Raw genomic sequence first — 21529 nt, 5'->3', positions numbered from 1 at the left:
TACATACATTTTTTTCTTTTGGTGACTATGTGAAATCAGTGTTGATTTATTTTATGCTTGGGCAAGGGGGAGCAACAATATCACAGCATTACATTTTTTTTCTTTTATTTTCTTTTATAAATTTAAGATCGCAGATGGCCAATTCCCTCAATGGCCGGAACCCAGGTGGCCGAGGAGGAAACCCCCGCAAAGGGCGTATTCTGGGATTCATTGATGCTATTCAGGATGCAGTTGGCCCCCCCAAGCAGGCAGCTGCTGATCGCAGGACTGTGGAAAAAACTTGGAAATTAATGGATAAAGTGGTGAGTCTATAAATTATATTTGTAACAAAATATAAATATGTACAGTGGAATTGTTATTGTTGGATTAGACAAATGAAACAGTATGTGTTTTCAGGTTTATGATAGATCTTCTATGTTTATTCAGCCTTTAGCTATGTTTATTCTCAGTATAAAAGAATATTAAATGCTGTACTTATTGATGATTAGAGCTCTTCAGCTGGCTGTAAGATTGTGAATATGCAGTTTATTTCATATGTACCACTTTGGCTCATGTTGTTATACTGTTTCCTTGAAATTGAAACTTCAGTTAAGGCAATCAGGCTGAGAACCACTGTTATGATAATCATATGCATGTAATCAAATCTCCTGTGAAAGAAATAGGTTTATTATTGTGATCAGATGAACAAACAATTTAAGTATTGCCTTCAGTTGTAATGGCCCACTAAAATGTATTGTATTATGATAACCAGATCTTGAAAAATTATTCATCCTTGGAGGATAAAACATGTAATATACTAAGATATCTATATTAAAATACACTAGAATTACTTATTTTGTAGATTTTGTGGTAGGAGCATATATTATGAAATACAGATAGGAGCTGAGAGTATCTTTTTTTTCCCTGAACTAAAATATATTTTATTGTTATGGAGGTAGGACGTTCATTTGTGATAAGCTTGATATAATGACCAATTTTTAATCCTTCAGAATTATATTTTAGACATAGATTTGTGTTGGTGCTTTTACTGTAGTATGTTTAAAACATAATTATAAGTAGAGAATGCTAAATGAATAGAACTATGTGATACTCTTACACATAGTGTATAAAGGATTATTCAAGAGGTCACCCGTCTGTTTGTCTAATAGTACATGTTTGCATGCAAAAGTTTAATAATCCCTGTTTATGGATTCTCTATATGAAATAGGCCTGATATAAACATTTTGAAGCATTTTCATTGACAATCAAAGTAAACAAGTTCTTTATGGGGATTTATACATAATATTATTCCCACTGCTGTTGTATGGCAAGGTAGTTACAGCTTTTTCCAGGAATTGAATCCTGGTGTGCTACCTACTTTGGATGTCTCATGCAAGTTGTTTAAAGACAGTTAGTACTATCAAGAATATGGCAGTAACTCAGATTAAAACATATGTCTGCAACACCCTGCTTCTTAGAATCCTTAGAATCAGTTCATAATTTAAAATACCAGTATAAATTTATTCTTGACTCAACGTGGAAGACCTGTAAGTTTTTTACTTGATTGCCCAGGTCATTGTCAATTCCAAATCTGTTTTTTTTGGGGGGGGGATTACACTTTTAAATTTTGATCATAGTTGTTTAGTATAATCTTAAACAAACTTTTAGTTAGGATTAAAGCAGTTAAGAGTGAAAACAATTACCTGTGAAGGTTATGGGCTGTCCCCTTCTTTGCTGTATAGACTTTTGTTGGATTCCAGCATTAACCTGGGAATTGGACATGATGAGCTGGGTTACTCTTCCGACTATAGTATTCTATGTAATACTGTAACTTGAAATTTGAGCAAATTACAGAACATAGGTGTGCAATTCTAGTTATGCTACATTGAATGTAATATAATAAGCTGACTATGCCAGCTCAAAATATTTATACAGTCCAGCATTGCCTAAATCTTTCACATCATTTTCTGTTCTGATGTTTTTGACCAGAAATACCAGAAATTGAATGTGGGGCATATTGCATAAATGCTTCACTGATAATTATGGTCTTACTTCCCAAAGTAAAAATTTTTTTTTGAAAAGGTTGGCTGTGCTTTAAATGCACAATAAAAGATACACGTATTGACTCCTTGGTTTTGGTTTTATTTTATTTATTTAAAACATTTATATCTTTCCTGTTTACCTCAGATTTCAAGACATCTTACAACAATTAAATATTAGAGCTGCAAAAATTCTTCAAAAGAGCTGGTTCAGAACAGCATGGGCTATAAATGAAGCCATTTTTTTAAAAAGATCTTTTTATCCCACGTTTCTTATTTTTATAAATAACTCAAGGTGGTGAACATACCTAATACTCCTTCCTCCTCCTATGTTCCCCACAACAACAATCCTGTGAGGTAAGTTGGGCTGAGAGAGAGTGACTGGCCCAAAGTCACTGAGCCGGCTTTCATGCCTAAAGCGGGACTAGAACTCACAGTCTAGCCACAGTTTCAAATTGTTAAAGCAGCCATGTCCTTTTTTAGGCTTGTATGGCTGATTCATTGGTTCTCTTGGCTGTATCTATCTGCAAGTGCATGTACAAGAAGCCGTGTATATACATATCTGTGGAACCAGTCGAGATCAGTTCCCAAAACAGTTGCATGAGTCTGGAAAGAGGTTGCTTTAGCAATTGGAACCATCTTTTTAAATGGATTTGGGATTTGAAAAGAATTTGAACCAGCTCTTCTTGGTTATTTTAATTTTTTAAAAAACAGGTAGCTTGCAATCCCAAGTTAATGGAATCAGTTGGATATCTTTCTCTGAGGCTGGAGAAAAGGCTTCACACTCAGATGTGTATCTTGACATAAATTCTCTATCTCCCTGCCACACTTTTTTCTACCACACTTCTTTCAGTCAGGAAGGTTCTTTTGAAGAATTTGCACAGTGCTATTACATAGTAACAGTTTAAAACCTTAAAACGCAAACCAGCAATAGGAATATTAAAAACCATGATTGATACTATTTTGGTGAGTTAGTGTGGTATATGGAATCATGGGCTTGATCCCAGTGACTGTGATGTTTGTTAGTATTTGGTCTACAAAATCAAGTGGGATTTTGATTTGTTTGACCTCCATAAAGTTATCTTTCCTTCCCATGGTCCGTATATGTGAAAAACAATCTTATTTAGTTTAAAGTTAAAAATCCTTGTTTTTATCATATTCAAACTGAATTGGGTTTTTTGTTTTTACAGTTTGCTTTTGTTTTTTAAAAAAGGCTCAGTGAAATATGTATTTAATATATCAATTTTATTCTTTAATTTTGGTATCCTTTGGGAAAGATTTTTAATTTCATGTTAAAAATCCAACTTAATTTTCTTCATCCTCTGAATTAAACTTACATACTAATCACAATATTTATCTAATTTGAGAGACATTTCTACTGATAAAGTGTCTTTGGATTTAAACCTCTGTGGCATGTCATCTGCTGAGATATTTTAGCACATCTTAAGTTTTGTAGCATGTGCAGTTTTAAGTTTCTCCTTGGATACTATGATGATCTAAAATAATACTAAGCTACTAAGGTTCTGTGCTGCACATAAAACTGAAAGTACAGGAAATTGCTTTGTGGACATGGTAGCAATTCCCCCCCATCCCACAAAATGGCAGAGTGTATATTGATTAAGTCTGGATTTAGAAAATTGTGCATTAAAATTTGTTTATTTGTTGAGATGATCCATACTTAGTAGCATACTGATCAAAATCACACTATCACTTTTGGGATCAAGCTTTAAGAAGCTTTTCAATGATATTTTCATATTATAACTTATATTGAAACTATGTGAAAACATTTAATCTTCCTGTTTAGATTGGACTATGCCTCACCATCACATGATTTTTTTTAAAGAACCTTTATATAGTGGGCAATGTTCTAAAATATGGAAGTTCAAAAATAGCTTTCTCTCTCCTGCATGCCCCCTGCCCACCGCAGTTCAATGTGCTCTCCTGAAAAATGTATTGTTCTGATGTTTGAATTTGTTTCTCAAAACTGTGTTCATCTCCATCTAATTTAGAATAATGTTTCCATCTTAGGATAGCCCTTGTAGCAATCCCTCATTATTCTGGTGTATATCCTGATTGTCAGAAAGATTTTTTGGAAGTTGATTGGAGAGAAGAGATACATTCTTATGACATAAAATTTCCATATTGAACCTGTATTTCTGTGCATGTTAATATTTAGGCAGAAACCTCTGATAAATAAGCATAAGTACAAGCTTTTTAATTGTCTTTTATAAATAGTCATGGTATAATTGTGTGTATTGCTTTTCTTAATATATAAGTAGTTCACAACAAAATATAGCCACTCTGTTGCCTAGCAGTTACTTCTATGATACCAGTCTAGCTTACATTGCTGGTGTTTCCCTGATTGTCCCCTGTCCAAATACAGTTTAGTAGGTCTAACCTTGTTTAATTTTTCAAGTTCAGCCAGGGTTGACTAGGAGGAACCTTGCTTGTTCCCAAATTTCACTGCTTCCCATTGGCCGCCTGACAATAGTTCTGATTTTCGTGCCTCCATTTGTGCCCTGAATTGTTATTTCTCTATACATCTATGTATTATTTTTCTCTCCAAATCAGTCTGATATGTGGCACAATTTTAAATTCAGCTTTTAGCGTGCTGTTTCATTGTCTCTGTCTTTGTTTCTTGGGACACCTTCCCATTGGCTAAACATTTCAGATTTCCAGTCCTTAATTTGCATTTAATATGCTGTAAAAATACCTTAGTTGGTACATTCTACCCTAAGCCAAATCTCTCTATTACTATTAACCCTTACAGAGAGTGAATTACTTTTGCCAGTTAATTGGCCCATACAAAGAACTAAAATAGTTATTTTCTGTGACAATCAGCATCCCACCTCCTTGCACCAAAACTACCAGTATTGGCAGTTATTGCTACATCTTGCAATAGCAAATTCTGTACAAGTAGACCTTGACTTATGACCACAATTGGGAATGGAACTTCCATCGTTAAGCAATGCAGTAGTTAAATGAGTTGTACACGATTTTATGACCTTTTTTGCCACAGTCATTAAGTTGCAGTTGTTAAGCAAATTCGGCTTCTCCCATTGACTTTGCTTGTCAGAAGCCTCCTGGGAAGGTCACAAATGGTAATCACGTAACCTCAGGATGCTGCAACCATCATAAATACATGCTGGTTGCCAAGCGCACGAATTTTGGTCACATGGGGATGCTGTGATGGTCATAAGTGCAAGGACCAGTCGTAAATCACTTTTTTCATTGCCATCATAACTTCCAATGGTCATTAAAAGAATGGTCATAAGTTGAGGACTACCTGTAGCTTGACTATGACTGAGTTTGTACATCATATTAAGCAGTAATGTGGGTTGGGGGATGGGCCTTAGTGTGATATATAGTCATATACTATGGTCTGTAAACTGGCTAATGTAAAACAGGACATAGTCTTGTTAAATGGCTCATGATTAAAATGAACTATAGGCTAGTCCAGCATCCTCTCAATTTGGGTGCTTTCCTGATGTATGGACAGAATGCTTACAGAATTCTAAGCAATCGTCATATGTTATCATAGTGCCAAGTAAAGAAGTATTTGCTTTTTAATCCCATTTTTACAGTTTCATTGGAGGATCTCTTAATTTTCTACCTCTTTAATGGAGAATTAGACTGTGGAAATATTGGATAAAGAAAACTAGTAATTTATCAAGATTTTTATTTGAAAAATTGCAGCTGTCAGCTCAGGAATTTAACTTGTCCCACTTAAAATGTCATCAATAAATCTTTCCACTGTTTTTTTTTAATTGACATTTCATTTTCAATTGTATCTTTGCCTATCTAGGCACGTGGTTTTCATATAATCTAAAACTAGTTTATGGAAATTTATTCTGTACTCTGTCATAGTTAGGGTTTTTTTCTTGCAGATAAAAGGTTGTGGTTCTTTGGATTAAAAAAAAAACACTCTTAAAATATTTTGGGATCTGCTTGTTGTCAGGTAAACCAGTTTAACTAGTTGATTTTTTATTTTTTATTAGGCAAGCAATTGAAATGGGCCAATGTCATTCTGGTCAAATTTTTAGCACCTGAAAGTCATTAACTCTGCATATGAGGAAGTGGTGTAATGAGTGTGAAGCCATTCTGATTTCTTCTGCTAAGGAAGCTTGCTTTCATTTATATACATATTTTTATTACCATCCTTTGGTATTAAATAGAATGATAATCTCATAAGAAAAATTTCTTAACTGTGATAAACTATGTAAGTTGTTTACTTAATTTGAATGTAGTGTCTTTGCAACTAAGTCTTGGCCAGTTTGCTTTTTACCTGTCCAGATCCATATAAATAACTAAATAATGCATAGTTTTCATACCTTAAAAAACTGTTTTGGAACTTTTTGACTGCATTCCCTATAAAATATGCAGTCAGTGAAATATTCTTAAAGGAACTAGATTGCTCCTTATTATTTGTGGATGAAGTGTTTCTGTCTGTTCAGATTCCTGCAGCAGTACATTCTTAGTGTAGAATGAAGTTTGTCCTTATGAAGAAACTGTTTAAGGACAGACTTACACAGGACCGCTTTCCCATGGTGGAATTGCAGTTAGATGTCTACATTTGTATAGAAGTATACAAGAAGTCATTTGGTATGCAGAATCAAACCTTGTGATTTCCCCTTCCCTTCCTTGGAAAACCTTAAAAGTTGTGTTTTCACAAAACAAGAATCTTAGCCTTTTTAAAACAGGCCAAAGATATTTTCCCTTCAGTTTATTATTAGCTAAATGTGACCTATTGCTTAATTATGTACTACTTTTACAGAAATACATATAGAAATAAATAAGGAGGGATTGTAAACATTTCATGTTACTGACTTACCGGCATCTTGTTAATACAAAATGAATGTGCTTTCAAGTCACCTTGATCATAGGAACTATGGAATCATATAAGTATCTAAACGTTGCATTATAAAATATGTTCAGAAACCCCAGATAAGATCCTTGGACTGATTCATTTCAGCTGAAATATTTTTAATAGTTTATTAGAACATTTAAAGAAACAGAATAAATGGTTACACAATAGCTGAAATGTAACACAAGCTGAGAAGGGAAACTTAGTATATTATTTTGCACACAGCATATGTTTTGCTAATCATATGGCAAAGACAAAATATTGACAGTGTACTTTTTTTTTCTTTTAATTGGCTCTGCCCTTTGTAAGAACCTTAGTTCATATACTAAGGTAACTGAAGAATCCTTCTGTTGCTTCTATTTAAGTATTTTGGCCTACAGTGTAATGGAAGAGCCTCTGAAAGAGGAACTGTTTTCTTTCATAAAGTGTGCTGTCTCTTTAGTCAGATGGAACACTTGCTACCCATAAGCAGCGTGTGTAAGGTTTTGACTTATCTGTGTGATGACAAAGATGCCTATTTTCATTTCCATACTTTTTTTTAAAAAAATAAAATCTTTAACATGTATTTGTTTTACTGAATTTGGAGGCCATCCAACTCCAGAGGACTCTGAGTGGCTTAATAATAAGATAAAAGACAATATAAAGATAATCTTGTTTGGATATTATTTTCATCATGAAAAATGAGAAATAATTTTACAAATAATATATAACAACAATAGCAGTAATATATGTCATAATTTATATTATGAGAGGCAGTGTGGTGTAGTGTTTAAAGTGTTGGACTAGGAGTAGGGAGGTTCTAGTTCACCTTCAGCCATGGAATCTCACTGGGTGATTTTGGGCCAGTCACACTTTCTCAGCCCAAGCTACCTTACAAGGTTGTTTTGGAGAAAAATAGAAGGAGGGATCATTATGTATGCTGCTTTGAGATCCTCTACAAAAGGTGGGATATAAATAAATCTAATAAATAATAACAATGGTAACATAATTGGTTGTGACAGACTGTTCAGATAGATTTAGTGTTTAGATAGATCTGTACCATGCCTGGGGTAGAAATTTAAATCTGCTGTGGTATTCAATTAATTCCTTCCTATGGCTTGTAATAGAAGGAAATTTTAAAAACAAATAAATAGAAGAGATGAATATCACTCTTTCCTCACTTTTGAGGTGTCACCAGCCAGGTGCTGTATTTATTCAAATATCCTGATTCAGCTATAATATGAAGAAATCATATAGTCTGATTTCAGTACAATTTTGTCTTTAAGTGTTGCTAATTTTTATTGTTTTTTCTTCTTGTTGACCGATAATACTAAAATTCTTTCTACAGCCTTTGTAGAAATTAATTAGGAACCAACAGTGTTCTTGACTTGCATTCACAACAGGTCTCTATTTGGACAGTTGAGTTCTGGATAATGTTATAGCTTAGGCGTAAGTTTCCCACCATTATCTTATTCATATACAATAAAGTTTTGACTTTGGGTGAATTTATTGTTAAATTTGTGTAAATTATTCTTTAATTGTAGGTCAGACTGTGTCAGAATCCCAAACTTCAATTGAAAAATAGCCCACCTTACATACTTGACATTTTACCGGATACCTACCAACACTTGCGACTTATTTTGAGCAAGTATGATGACAACCAGAAACTTGCACAGCTCAGTGAAAATGAATATTTTAAAATCTATATTGATAGTCTCATGAAAAAGTCAAAACGAGCTATAAGGCTTTTTAAGGAGGGAAAGGAGAGAATGTACGAGGAACAGTCACAGGACAGGTAAGAGAAATTTTACATATCCATCTAAATTGTTAATTCTTTCAGTGTATATTTAGATACTTTTTCTCTTTGGGAACATTGTACATACTTTCTGAATATAGGGACTGTGTAGTAATTTATCAGACTTTTCTGTTGTTGTTCAGTGTGAAAATACATAACATTTTAATGTATGTGCAAGTTTGTATTGCACAAACTGATAACCTTTAGATATGTTTTCTTAGAGAGCCACAATTGAGGTTTGATTATGAATCCTTAGAATGTTTAGGACAAATAAAGATTAATTTGTGTGGAAATACCAATTTGGAATAGAGTTGGTTCTGCTTGTTTGTAAAGTAGTTTTGGAGATTCTGTTAGGCCAGTTGAAGTTTAGTGCTGTGTTTGTGAAGGCTTCTAAATGCCAGTGCTGATGCCTGTATCCCTGTGAGTTAATGGTTCTAGATGATATTTTTGAACCATATTATGGAATTATATTTTTATTTATGTGAAATAATGATCATACTTTAAAATATATGCCCTTTAGTTATTATTTCAGTTTTTAATGTTACCAGCCAGAGGCAGCTTTAAGCGGGTTTTGCTGACATTTGGGCAGCCAGTGATTCCTAGTATGCTCCTAAAAATGAAAGTCTTTTTGAAATCCTTTTCAATATCTTAATATCTTTAACACCTTGGGGCAATTTTAAATGCAATCTCTTTCCATTGGCTAGAGCCATTTCATAATTTAAAATGAAGAGTACAAGCATGTTTTCATTTAAAATTAACAATTTCTGTGATACAAGAATAAAGGTACGTACTTGGTGTATTGACTTCATTTATAGGAAACAATTTTTCATACCAAAGATTCCTAAATTGGATAAAGTTAATAACTAAAAGTAGGTAATTAGAGGTGTTGCTTTGAGAAGGAAATACTCGAAAATGAGGAGAACCTTTTGACTTTGAGACAGGAAAGTGGGTGGCAAGCATGAGTGGAAGAACTTAGTACTTCTAAGCTTCTTGTGTTGTGTGAAAAAAAATCTTGATTTCTTACTTTAAATTAAAATGGCCTAATCCATCATTTCATATTTGAAAGATATGAACCTTAGAAGGTTTTTTTTTCCATTAATAAGCAGAGTAAAACAGCAAATAGATGTACACAGAAACAGAGTTTTTATATTTAAAGGTTAGGTCACTTGGTACTAATTTGCTACACTTCAGGTAACAAGCTAAGTAAATTGAAGCTATTCTGCTTTGCATTTGTTGTAAGATGTTCTATTGTTTTGTACCATTAATAAAGCTGTTTATATTTTGTGTATGTGGTAAGTTTTGTGCCATGAGGAAAGAAAATAGCAGTTCAAAGCACAAGTGAAAGTGTGGTAACTGCCAGAGACATATGCTGAGTTCCATATAGAACACATGAATATTATTGAATAATGTAGAAATATAATTATATAATCCATAATATGAAATATACTTTATATATATATATATATATATATATATATACGCACACACACACACACACACACATACTACTGAACTCACTAGTCCTTATTTTGTGTTGAGCATACATAGAATTTCCTGTGATGTGAACCAACTTTTATTCCCCAATTTTTTTTTTTCAGTTTTGAATTTAAGCTATTTATATTCTACAGAGTCTCTTCTCTAATGTAGTTGTATGCATTAAGGCTGTATAATGCTTTCAAAGGAGTGTTTCTCAAAATTTGTTAATGTGAGCAATTGTTCCTTGTGAAGACATTGAAGCAGCTGCATCTTTAGGAAGGTTTGACATGACTTCTTTGAAGGCTTCCAAAGAGAATCTGTGCATTCACATGCATGCACAACCACCTCACTTCATTGACAATTCTAGTAGTAGTATTATTTGTTCCCTGCACAAACATATGCCATAACCTTAGGAAGGAGTTTGTGCTATATCCAGGCCTGAACTAGAGCGAGATAGAGCTAGATAATTGGCTTCCTTTAAACATATTTGTACGTGAACGCAACCTTCTTGCACCCCCCCCCCCCAAATAGTAACTGGACAGTAGTTATTCTAAGCCTCAGGGTCCAGGGAGGACTTCTTCAGTAAAGGTTGTATCACCACTTCTGTATTGCTTAAGGGACATGTAATAAGCCTTGGATTTTCTGCATATGCCTTTAAGGACAGGGAGAAGTGTGGGTGTGTTGGGGTCCTTAAGATCGAATATTACTTTGGGGTGGAAGGGAAGGACCCTCACTGAACAGGTCATATTCTTATCGTCCATGGAATATATACATATTCAAATCAAAGACCCCTTCATGGTAAGCCAACAGAGCATATTTGTTTCCTTAACTTTTAGTCTGTTTTTCAGACAATTATGATCTAAGAAAAAATCTTCATTCTAAGGAGAGGGACAAAGCCATCTCATAATGTAAAGAAATCAAGACACACCAAGAATTAGGAGTAGAGAATTGGAGGCAGAGGAGAACAGGTCTTCAAGGGCAAAAAGAAACCATGAGCAGTATCTAGTGTGTGTCTGCGTGTGTGTGTAAGCAATTTGGACTATGTTGACATTCCTTTTATATATATTTCTTGAATGGTAACTAGTTATTCTTTGTGAACTCCTATGATACACACATGATGTGATTGTTCAGAGTCTCTGGAATCTTCTAGATGTACGTATTGTCTTGGCAGAAGGCTTGCTTCAGGTACAATGTGCATGACAAGACATGTTTTCTGCTGAATCTCTTCAGTTTACTGTCAGCTGTCACAGTACTAGCATGTTCATTCTTGGAACTCATCCATTTTTCTAGATGTATTCACTTTGTTCTCTTATTTTTAATTTATTTAAATTATTTTTGTTCATTTGTGCATGCAGATTGTAGCAGCAGTCTTACAACTTGTTCATCTGTTCTTAGCCATATGGATTTGAAATCCCCTATCTGTAAATTCAACATTGCAGTAGTACATTTACACCCTTAGATGGACACAATAATTGCATATTATACCTTGAAGGGTGTGCAGTAGACCCTTGTAAATTGATAAAAGAGGGTACAGAAAAGAGAGAATGTGCTTTTCTGTTTTATGATATGGGCTTAATCCTGAAATTATGCTTTTGTAAGTTTTTGGTTAAATTTGAGGTCCCCCCCCCTTTTTTTTTCCTTTAGTTGCCTTAAATATATTTCTATAAATATTTTTGATATTAATTGATTATATGCCATCAGGTTAGTGACGACTCTTAGTGACCACATAAATAGATTTTATTCTTGATGACCTGTCCCTAACCTAGTCCTTTGGGTCTTCCAATGGTGCACTAATTGCTACTGTAACTCAGTCCTTCCACTTTGCTACTGGTCATCCTTTTCTTCTCTTTTCTGCCACCTTTCTCTGCATTACAGCCTTCTTTAGAGAGCTAGGTCTTTGCATAATATGTCCAAAGTAGGATAATTTGAGCCTGCTCATTTGTAACTCAAGTGAGTGTTCTGGACTGATTTGTTAAATGATCCATGTGTTTGTTTTCTTGGCTGTCCACGGTATTCTCAGGAGTCTTCTCTAACACCAAAGTTCAGCGTGTCAATACTCTTCCTATCCTGCTTCTTCAACTTTCACAGGAATACCATTACTTACACTATTCTGATTTTTGTAGCTATAGAGACATCACGACATCTGAATATCTTTTTCACACCTTCATGGCCCCTCTGCCAAGTGCTAGTTTCTGACTTATTTCTTGACTGCTTGTCATTTTATTGTTGATGATTGATCCTAAACGGCAGACACTATCTACCACTTTGGTATCTTCATTAGCAGTTCTAATTTTTGATATAAGTAGACTGATATTGACAGTTGCCTCCTAAATCAAATGTCTTAAGATATAGGCTCCTGGGTACAGAAATAGTCTGGTGGAGTAGCAAGGGCACTGCAAAGCAAGAGAGAAGTATTAGTATATTAGAAAGAAGCTTAGATTTTCTTTTTTTAACTGCACAGGACAAGAACAGATGGGGGGGTGGAATAGTTTGGGATGTATTAACAGATACCTGATGATAACATTATTGCCATCAATGGAAGGAGGGTGACTTTTTCTTTACAAACATCATTTTTCTTTCAAATATAATTTGAAGGCATTTTATCACAATAAAATTGATCCACTAATTTATTGGATGACAAATCTGATGTGTTATTAATCCAAGCATCTCCAACATCAACCCATGTGCATTCTGTATATGTTTTTAGTAGCTTAGATATTTTAATCAAAAATACAACTTATTAAAAAAAAATGGAGAGTCCCTAAATAGAGTATTCCAGATTCTGTTTATTACCCTTTAATATAGAAATGTTAATAAAATCAAGAAACAATCTCATTATAACTCAGTATTGTAATCATTTGTGCCAACAGTTTCCCTAAGACTGATGAATATATGGTTTGTTGAGGTGGTAGTGGGACACTGTAATTAGAAACATGAACAAAGAGAAATCTTTATTAAGACTAAGACAATTCTACTTTATATACCAATAAACTATGGTTGGTTTATTATCTTTGAACTCTGTGAGTTTCAGTTTTCCTTTTGTCTCACAGGTCATTTCCCTGTTAAGACTAATACAGTGATAAATATTTTGCAGTAGAATTGTCTTATCGTTTACCAGAAAGTATATATTCGATCACTTAAGACCAAACTACTTGGTGCTTAAGCATTGTCAAGCTTTGAGCAAATGTTGCTAACTTCATTTGAATAATTTTCTAACAACATATTGTTTTAATTTGAAATATGGAAGTGTGGCTATTTATGTAAGAAGTAGATGGAATAAACAAATATGTTCAGCAATCACTTTGAAGTAGCACATTGCTTGCCTAGTTCTGAAATATTTTATATAGTAGGGTTGGGATTTTTTTTTTCCAACTGTGTCTGTATGTTTGTGTGTATCAGCATAGAAGAATTAATGCCAATTGCTTAAGAGTTCTTTATGTGGATTCTGTTATTTTAAAAAAATCTAATTAAATTTTCAAGTTTTGCACAATAGGATTTGTACAATAATGTTTTTACAGTTTTTCTTTCATCTGGAAACATGGAAAAACATGTTAGTTCAACTGTATAATGAAATGGGAAGAATTAGATTTGATCATCCTTTGACTGAAAACCATGAAAGCCTTGGTTGGAAACAATGGTATATTGAATGATCTATTAACCTATGTCTGTAGTTAAGATGAAAAGTACTGCATGGAATGTGTTTTTAGAAAAATCTCCTACAACGATGCCATTGAAAAAGTCTGTTTTCATGTAATGATCCATGGCTCTAATGAAAAGTCTCAGTTTTGGGGAATCCATTGACTGTGAACTAGAAAAAGAAAAAGGTTTCATGATATCTGTATGTTTATATATACAGCGTAGACATTATCTATCATTAGGATATGGGAATAATATACAATCAAGTGTTATGTGAAAGAACACTCATTGACATTTTTTACTTTTTCAACATATTTCAACATACAGATATTTGATCATTGCAACAATACTGATAATAAAGGGAATATTATATAACAAATGTCATGCACCATTTACATTTTGTACTCCATTGTGTAAATACACCACTATATTTATCACTACCTCAAATTCCTAAAATTACAATCAGATGCACCAGATCAGATGAAAATGATTAGAACATCATTAGAGAAGATCTGGGAAAGACCCATTTTATTTAAATCTGAGACATTTAGTTTGATTTGCTCTTGGTTGTTGATGTGTATGCTATCATCATGTCTAGATCAAAAGAGCTGTCTGAGGTTACAACTGCTCCTTGGAGTTCTGGCTATCCCAGCACCCCTGTGGTCATGTGATCACGATCTGGGTGCTTGGCAAGCAGCTTGCACTTATGACCAGTTGGAGCACTCCACAATCAAGTGATTGCCATTTGCAACCTTCTCTGTGGGCTTCCCCAGAAAGTCAGTAGGGAAGCTGGCAGGGAATGTCGCAAGTCACAGGGGTAAATCTCCCCTCCTCACCTACCCTCCTCCAGGTCCTTTGCACTTGCATCATGCCAGCCACTTGTGAGCCGCCAGGGACTTGTAACTTCTTTCTGGCTTCTCCACTGACTTGGTTGTGGGAAGCCAGCAGGAAGTTGCCCCACCTAACAGCCGTGGGATTTGGTTAACAACCAGAACTGCAGGGATTGCCATCTCTAAGCAATGTGGTCATACTTTACAGCCATGTCACTTAGTGATGGAAATTCTGGTCCCAACTGCCAGTATAAGTCAAGGATTACCTGTACATTGCAAATAAGCTATGTAAGGGAAGTTGGAGCTCTGTCAACAGGATGACTCAACAAAAATTGAACATGCTGGTTGAGAGGTGGAGAGAAGGCAAAAGAAAGATTGACTTTGAAAATGAGTCAGATTTGGCTGGGTTTCCAAGGAAAAAATTCTCTCAATGCATCTCTCTAGGAAAGGTAGTTGGACAGCAGCTTGGAATGTTGCTCATTCCTCCATTCTAAGCTCCACATCCCAGTCACATCACCCAGAATGGAGCTGTTCTTATGAAGTGGAAAAATGCTTTGTTTTCCTACCTTTTTTCTATTTTTTCAATTTGGTTTCCCATTTAAGTATTAATCATGACCTGCTTAGCTTTTTTGACGTCCACCAAAATTAGCTAGGTGGTGCCGCTTGAACAGTATTGTGACCATACAATGGGGCAAAAAAGTATTTAGTCAGCCACCAATTGTGCAAGTTCTCCCACTTAAAAAGATGAGACAGGCCTGTAATTTTCATCATAGGTATACCTCAACTATGAGAGACAAAATGGGGGAAAAAATCCAGAAAATCACATTGTCTGATTTTTAAAGAATTTATTTGCAAATCATGGTGGAAAATAAGTATTTGGTCACCTACAAACAAGCAAGATGTCTGGCTCTCACAGACCTGTAACTACTTCTTTAAGAGGCTCCTCTGTCCTCCACTCGTTACCTGTAGTAATGGCACCTGTTTGACCTTGTTATCAGTATAAAAGACACCTGTCCACAACCTCAAACAGTCACACTCCAAACTCCACTATGGTCAAAACCAAAGAGCTGTTGAAGGACACCAGAAACAAAATTGTAGACCTGCACCAGGCTGGGAAGACTGAATCTGCAATAGGCAAGCAGCTTGGTGTGAAGAAATCAACTGTGGGAGCAAGAATTAGAAAATGGAAGACATACAAGACCACTGATAATCTCCCTCGATCTGGGGCTCCACGCAAGATTCCACCCCGTGGGGTCAAAATGATCACAAGAACAGTGAGCAAAAATCCCAGAACCACACGGGGGGACCTAGTGAATGACCTGCAGAGAGCTGGGACCAAAGTAACAAAGGCTACCATCAGTAAGACACTATGCTGCCAGGGACTCAAATCCTGCAGTGCCAGACGTGTCCCCCTGCTTAAGCCAGTACATGTCTGGGCCCGTCTGAAGTTTGCTAGAGAGCATTGGATGATCCAGAAGAGGGTTGGGAGAATGTCATATGGTCAGATGAAACCAAAGTAGAACGTTTTGGTCTAAACTCAACTCGTGTTTGGAGGAGAGAGAATGCTGAATTGCATCCAAAGAACACCATACCTACTGTGAAGCATGGGGGTGGAAACATCATGCTTTGGGGCTGTTTTTCTGCAAAGGGACCAGGACGACTGATCCGTGTAAAGGAAAGAATGAATGGGGCCATGTATCGTGAGATTTTGAGTGAACACCTCCTTCCATCAGCAAGGGCATTGAAGATGAAATGTGGCTGGGTCTTTCAGCATGACAATGATCCCAAGCACACCGCCCGGGCAACGAAGGAGTGGCTTCGTAAGAAGCATTTCAAGGTCCTGGAGTGGCCTAACCAGTCTCCAGATCTCAACCCCATGGAAAACCTTTGGAGGGAGTTGAAAGTCCGTGTTGCCCAGCGACAGCCCCAAAACATCACTGCTCTAGAGGAGATCTGCATGGAGGAATGGGCCAAAATACCAGCAACAGTGTGTGAAAACCTTGTGAAGACTTACAGAAAACATTTGACCTCTGTCATTGCCAACAAAGGATATATAACAAAGTATTGAGATGAACTTTTGATATTGACCAAATACTTATTTTCCACCATGATTTGCAAATAACTTCTTTAAAAATCAGACAATGTGATTTTCTGGATTTTTTTCCCCATTTTGTCTCTCATAGTTGAGGTATACCTGTGATGAAAATTACAGGCCTCTCTCATCTTTTTAAGTGGGAGAACTTGCACAATTGGTGGCTGACTAAATACTTTTTTGCCCCACTGTAGTACCTGTCAGATTTCAGAATTGAAGTTCTAAATCCTTTTTTTCCAGTTATAACCTTGTTTGTAATTTAGTGGTGCTTATTGCTTCATCTAGGCTTTCTCTATAATGTCAGTGATTTAGTAATATTCACTAAGTTTCTTGGGGTTCATATTGGAATGTTATATTCATGCATAATTAATACTTTTGAGTTGAAGTTGGCCAGTAAAGCAGAATACAAAAGCTAACTTGCAGAATATTGCATAAAATTCAGGTTGTATTATAAGTCTTTATAACACTGACAAATATAAGGGAATAGAAAATAAAATTAATTGTAATAATTAGTTTTATCATAGGTGGAATATAAATATATCATGAAAGAAAGAGATCATTATTATGAAAGATTTACTTTAGATTGTGTGTTAATATAGTGAGAATTATAGGATATAGCAAGAACAATTTTATTTGAATATTAATAAAAAATAACTTCCTGATAATTTGCTGCTTTTTTTTTTTTTACTTCTAATCTATTAACATTCTGTGTGGAATTAATTATAACAGCTTCAAGAGCTTAACAGCAGTAAGGAAAAAAGAGCTGATGCCAAAGGTGTTTAGCAGTATGGTTAATCATTCCAAGTTTATAGCCAGATGATATCTAGTATATATGCAAATGTTCCTTTCTTTTATATGTCTAGCAAACTTTTTTATTTAAAAAAATCAGTTTGTAAGTCCTGATACCATATATTTCATTATCTGATTATGCTTCAGATTTGTTCACCCTTTTTTTAATAGCAATTTTATTAAACATTACAGTTAAAAAGATGAAAGCTAATATAAACTAAAGAAATAAAAGAATAAAAAAATGCAGAAAAGGAAAAATAGAAAAATAGAAAAGAAAGAAATAATAATATAATAAAGAAAAAGGAAAGAAGTACATAAAGAAATGACTTCCCCCTTTATCACAACAAGCATAAACAATTTTAGTAACTTACCATGTTCTCAAAATACAACAAATGATCTCTTCTTCCCATATCTCATCTCTTATCTATAAACAAATCATTAAAGCCTCATCATTCAGTCCTGATCCGCAGAAGTCCAGTAAGGTTACCAGAGATAACAACATATCTATTCTAACCTTGATCAAATAAATCAACTTTATATTCCTTCCTTTTACTTTTAACAATCTTGATCTTTAATCCCTTCAAATAATGTCCTAGAACTTGATTTCTTTTCATTTTCTCTTTGTCCATTCTCAAATTATTCAAAACTTTAACAAATCTCTTTTGGAAGTCAATATAGGAAAGTTATCCAGGTCATTCTTTTGGTGTGTTATTTGTATATCCATTTTAATTATTGAGATATCAGCCGGTTTCATTTGTACATCCAGTGTAGCATCTTTTTCCATATTATTCTTGTAGCCTATCATTTTTAAATCTGCTTTCAGATCAGTCTTGTCTGGTAAAACTTGTTCCTCTTCCATCTTTTAAACAGTCTATCTATACAGGCAGACACTCTTAAAATAAACTTCTGGGTCCATTGTTCAAAAATATTGTCCAATGTTAAAGTATTTTGCTTCATTCTGTATTAGTAAGTCAATTGTAATTGTTCTTCTCCTTTAATTGTAATCTTTACTTCCTTCTGGTTCCCGCTAGTGTCCAATCTTCAAAGTCCCATCTTATCATGTTTTTTTAAAGAATTCAAAGCAAAATTCAAAGCATTTTCCCATGGGAAGGATTCTTATAATTCATTTCAAAATCTTATTTCAAATCCATCTGGACCCTTAGTCCATTTGTAACTTTCCAAAATCAATGTTCTAATCACCCTTTTGCTGTTTATTACTTTTTTTAAAAAGTCCTTAAACTTGTATTTAAAACTTCTTTCACTAAGGATTGAAGGAAACTCACCTGGTGCTATAAAACATGTCGATCCAAAGGTTCCCAATAGCTGAAAAGCAGTTAACAAGCAATTTCCGAAGATGATTAGAAAAGGAAGTATGGAAACCCAGTGTCTATACACATGCTGACCACAGTTTGGGTGAAGATGGGTATTCCCTCATTTTCCAGAGCTCTAAACCTACCAAAGACTTCTGTCTTGTGGCCTCCTTGCAAGGACCAACTGTCTGGAGCACTTGGGGGCAATCTCAAGTCCTCTTCTTGTCTGGAGAGAAATTACAAAAGGCTGGTGTACTCGCCAGCTCTTCATTCCACTGTGGTTGTCAACTTTGCTTTTAGCAGAGCTGTCTTCAGTTCACCATTTCTTCCCCAAAAGTCCCCAATTTGTATACCCTACTATAGTAGTGAGTTCCATAAGGTAGAGTAATAATTGAAGATTAAGTATCTCTTATGCACCTGTATTATTATTATCTTTGCTATAATTATGAAAACTAAGATAATCAGTAAAATATAGATTTTTACACTTTTAAAAAACAAGAATGGATGCCACTGGAGAAGATTAATAGCTGTGGGGAAGTATGCCATGTTAGCCATTTTAGTTTGCTTTGTCAGAGGTAGAACAGTAAATGCTTCAGGTTTCTCCACAAAGAAAGCTTAATTGTTCAAAACGTTAATGCTTTTAATGGTTCAATTTAGATGATCATATCTTGGCTTTTGGACATGTGTGCACCCCCTTCTCATCAGTAGCCAAACCAGGAAGTTTTGTATGAATTAGTTTCCTGTTTCATTTGAACTGAACAACAGTGGTTAATGGTTTAGAACAAGGCAGCTTATAAAGGCAGACTTTAAACTTGATTTCCTGCCCTAGTTGTTCCAAAGCCTTTAACCTTAGTTTAGATGAAGCAAGAATCTAGTTTAGATGAAACAAGAAACCCTTGTTGTATTATTTCCATCACAAAAAGATGAATCAGCCCAGAGTATTCCATCAGATTGTAAACAAGTTAATTAAAATTTTAATTTAACTAAATCATGGCTGTTATATATATTCCTGATTGTATGTTTAAAAGCTTTATATATATATATAAAAAACAGTTTTTATTATATAACTTGCCTTGAGACCTTACAAAGTAGATATTAAACCTCAAATAGTTTTAAGTTTCACTTATAGTTCACCCAGTTTCTATTTGTATATTTTTAAAATGGGTTTCTTTTAAGAAATCTTATATTTTATGTCTATAAAATTTTAAAGTTCACTCTTGTCCTGCTTATTATGCAAGAAACACAGTATTTTGTTTTGTAGTATAAGTTATAAGCAATTTATATATAGGGGTTTTGTGAAATTAAGTGGCTATAAATTGTCCGAACACAGTATTCTTCTTTCAGTGTCTAGGCCTGATGTTTAATTGTCAAAAGTGAGGTAACAGAGAAGAAAGATAGCCAAACCCATTTTTGGAATTTGATTAACTATACAGACAGTTTTACTTTTTTTGGGTATTTTTGTGTTATACTGCATTTCAACTTACAGATGGGAAGAGTCATACAGAGCTAGTTATCAATGCCCTGTAGGAGCTTTCTATCATTCATGAAAATGTTGTTACTCTCTCCACCCTTTTCAACAAGATTTATTTTGCTTTGTATGTCTGAAGGCTTATATATAATTAGGAAGACTCGTTAACATTGCCTCAGTTTTTTAATGTTGCTATAAGTATCTCACAGAGTAGGAACTCCACTGGAATCCAGTACCTCACTCACAAAGTAGGTGCTGTATTGCTGAATTGACTGGCATCTATCAGTGTGTGTTTGGACTGCTGTATTTTACACCAGTTGCAGTTTCTGGATAGTCTTCAAGGGCATCTCCAGGTAGAGTGCATTGTAGTAATTCAATAATGAGGACATGAATGACAATTGCCAGAGCCTTTTATTCCAGAAAGGATCACAGTTGGTGTACCAGCCAAAGCTGGCAAAGGCATTCCTGTCTATAGTTTCCATCTGCTGTTTTAAGTAAAGCCATAAATCCAGAAGCACTCCCTATTTGTAGACTTACTCTTTCAAGGAGGGTGAGACCATTACCAAATCCAGTAGGAGAGTCACCCATCCACCATGTAGTTGCTGCACAAATAACCATTCCACCTTTCTTGGATTGAACTTCAACCTTGTTTTGTCCAAACCCAAATTGTGTGTCTGGGGAAGAACATGGAGACTTCTAATCCTGCTGATGAATACATTAGTTCTTTTGATGGATGTTGCATTCATTTTAAGCAAATTTAATGGTGGAAGTATATTGTATATGCTAATGCTGGTATTTATATGGTATGATTAATGTACTAGAAATAAAACAGATTTATCAAATGTAGCTTTAATAATGGTTTGTAAGAAATTGAAATCTCGAGTAATTAAAATTTGTTGCCATTGTGAAAATAGCAAACATTTGTGTAAAAACTTCTGCAGTGTAACATATTGAGAACAGATTTCCTGTTTATATATTTTTGTGGTTAGTTAAAAGGCAGGTGAGAATACCAGAAGTTGTTTCAGTTTCTTTTGGCAAATTAGCACTTGATATGTTAACAGACTAGATAACCAGCAGTATCCCTAAACACATGCACATGAAAATGTTTTTGAATTCTTACAGAATTTTTGCCTTAACATTACATTTGATTCAACCCCTCATGGGATAGTTAGATTCATAGAAAATGTGGGCTGTACCATGGTTCTGTTTTGATGGCTAAGAGGCTTTAAGTAACCAAAATGGGATTAAAATGTAAGAGGAAGAATGAAAGTA

The 21529-nt window shown here is 34.7% G+C and overlaps 1 protein-coding gene across 3 annotated transcripts in view; it reads left to right on the top strand.

Moving 5' to 3' along the window:
- The window catches only part of CBLB (Cbl proto-oncogene B), a 91038-nt gene that overhangs the window by 970 nt on the left and 68539 nt on the right, over nucleotides 1-21529 (top strand). For 2 of the 3 annotated variants that reach the window (XR_015796734.1, XM_088144470.1), the window contains exons 2-3: nucleotides 128-302; nucleotides 8406-8656. Coding sequence is in view for 1 of the 3 variants with exons in the window: in XM_088144470.1 (XP_088000596.1) it covers nucleotides 135-302; nucleotides 8406-8656 (419 nt within the window). In the remaining 2 variants the exon portion in view is untranslated. Of the gene's footprint in view, nucleotides 1-127; nucleotides 303-8405; nucleotides 8657-21529 lie in introns of those variants that run through there. The other variant, XM_088144471.1, reaches the window with a different exon arrangement.

This window comes from Python bivittatus, unplaced genomic scaffold (assembly GCF_059951505.1).
Source record: "Python bivittatus isolate LINGU-HERP-01145 unplaced genomic scaffold, Pbiv_v1 ctg000350_np1212, whole genome shotgun sequence".
Classification (NCBI taxonomy): domain Eukaryota; kingdom Metazoa; phylum Chordata; class Lepidosauria; order Squamata; family Pythonidae; genus Python; species Python bivittatus.
The sequence above is the reverse complement of the archived record's forward strand: the minus strand, read 5'-3'. Positions and strand labels throughout refer to the sequence as shown.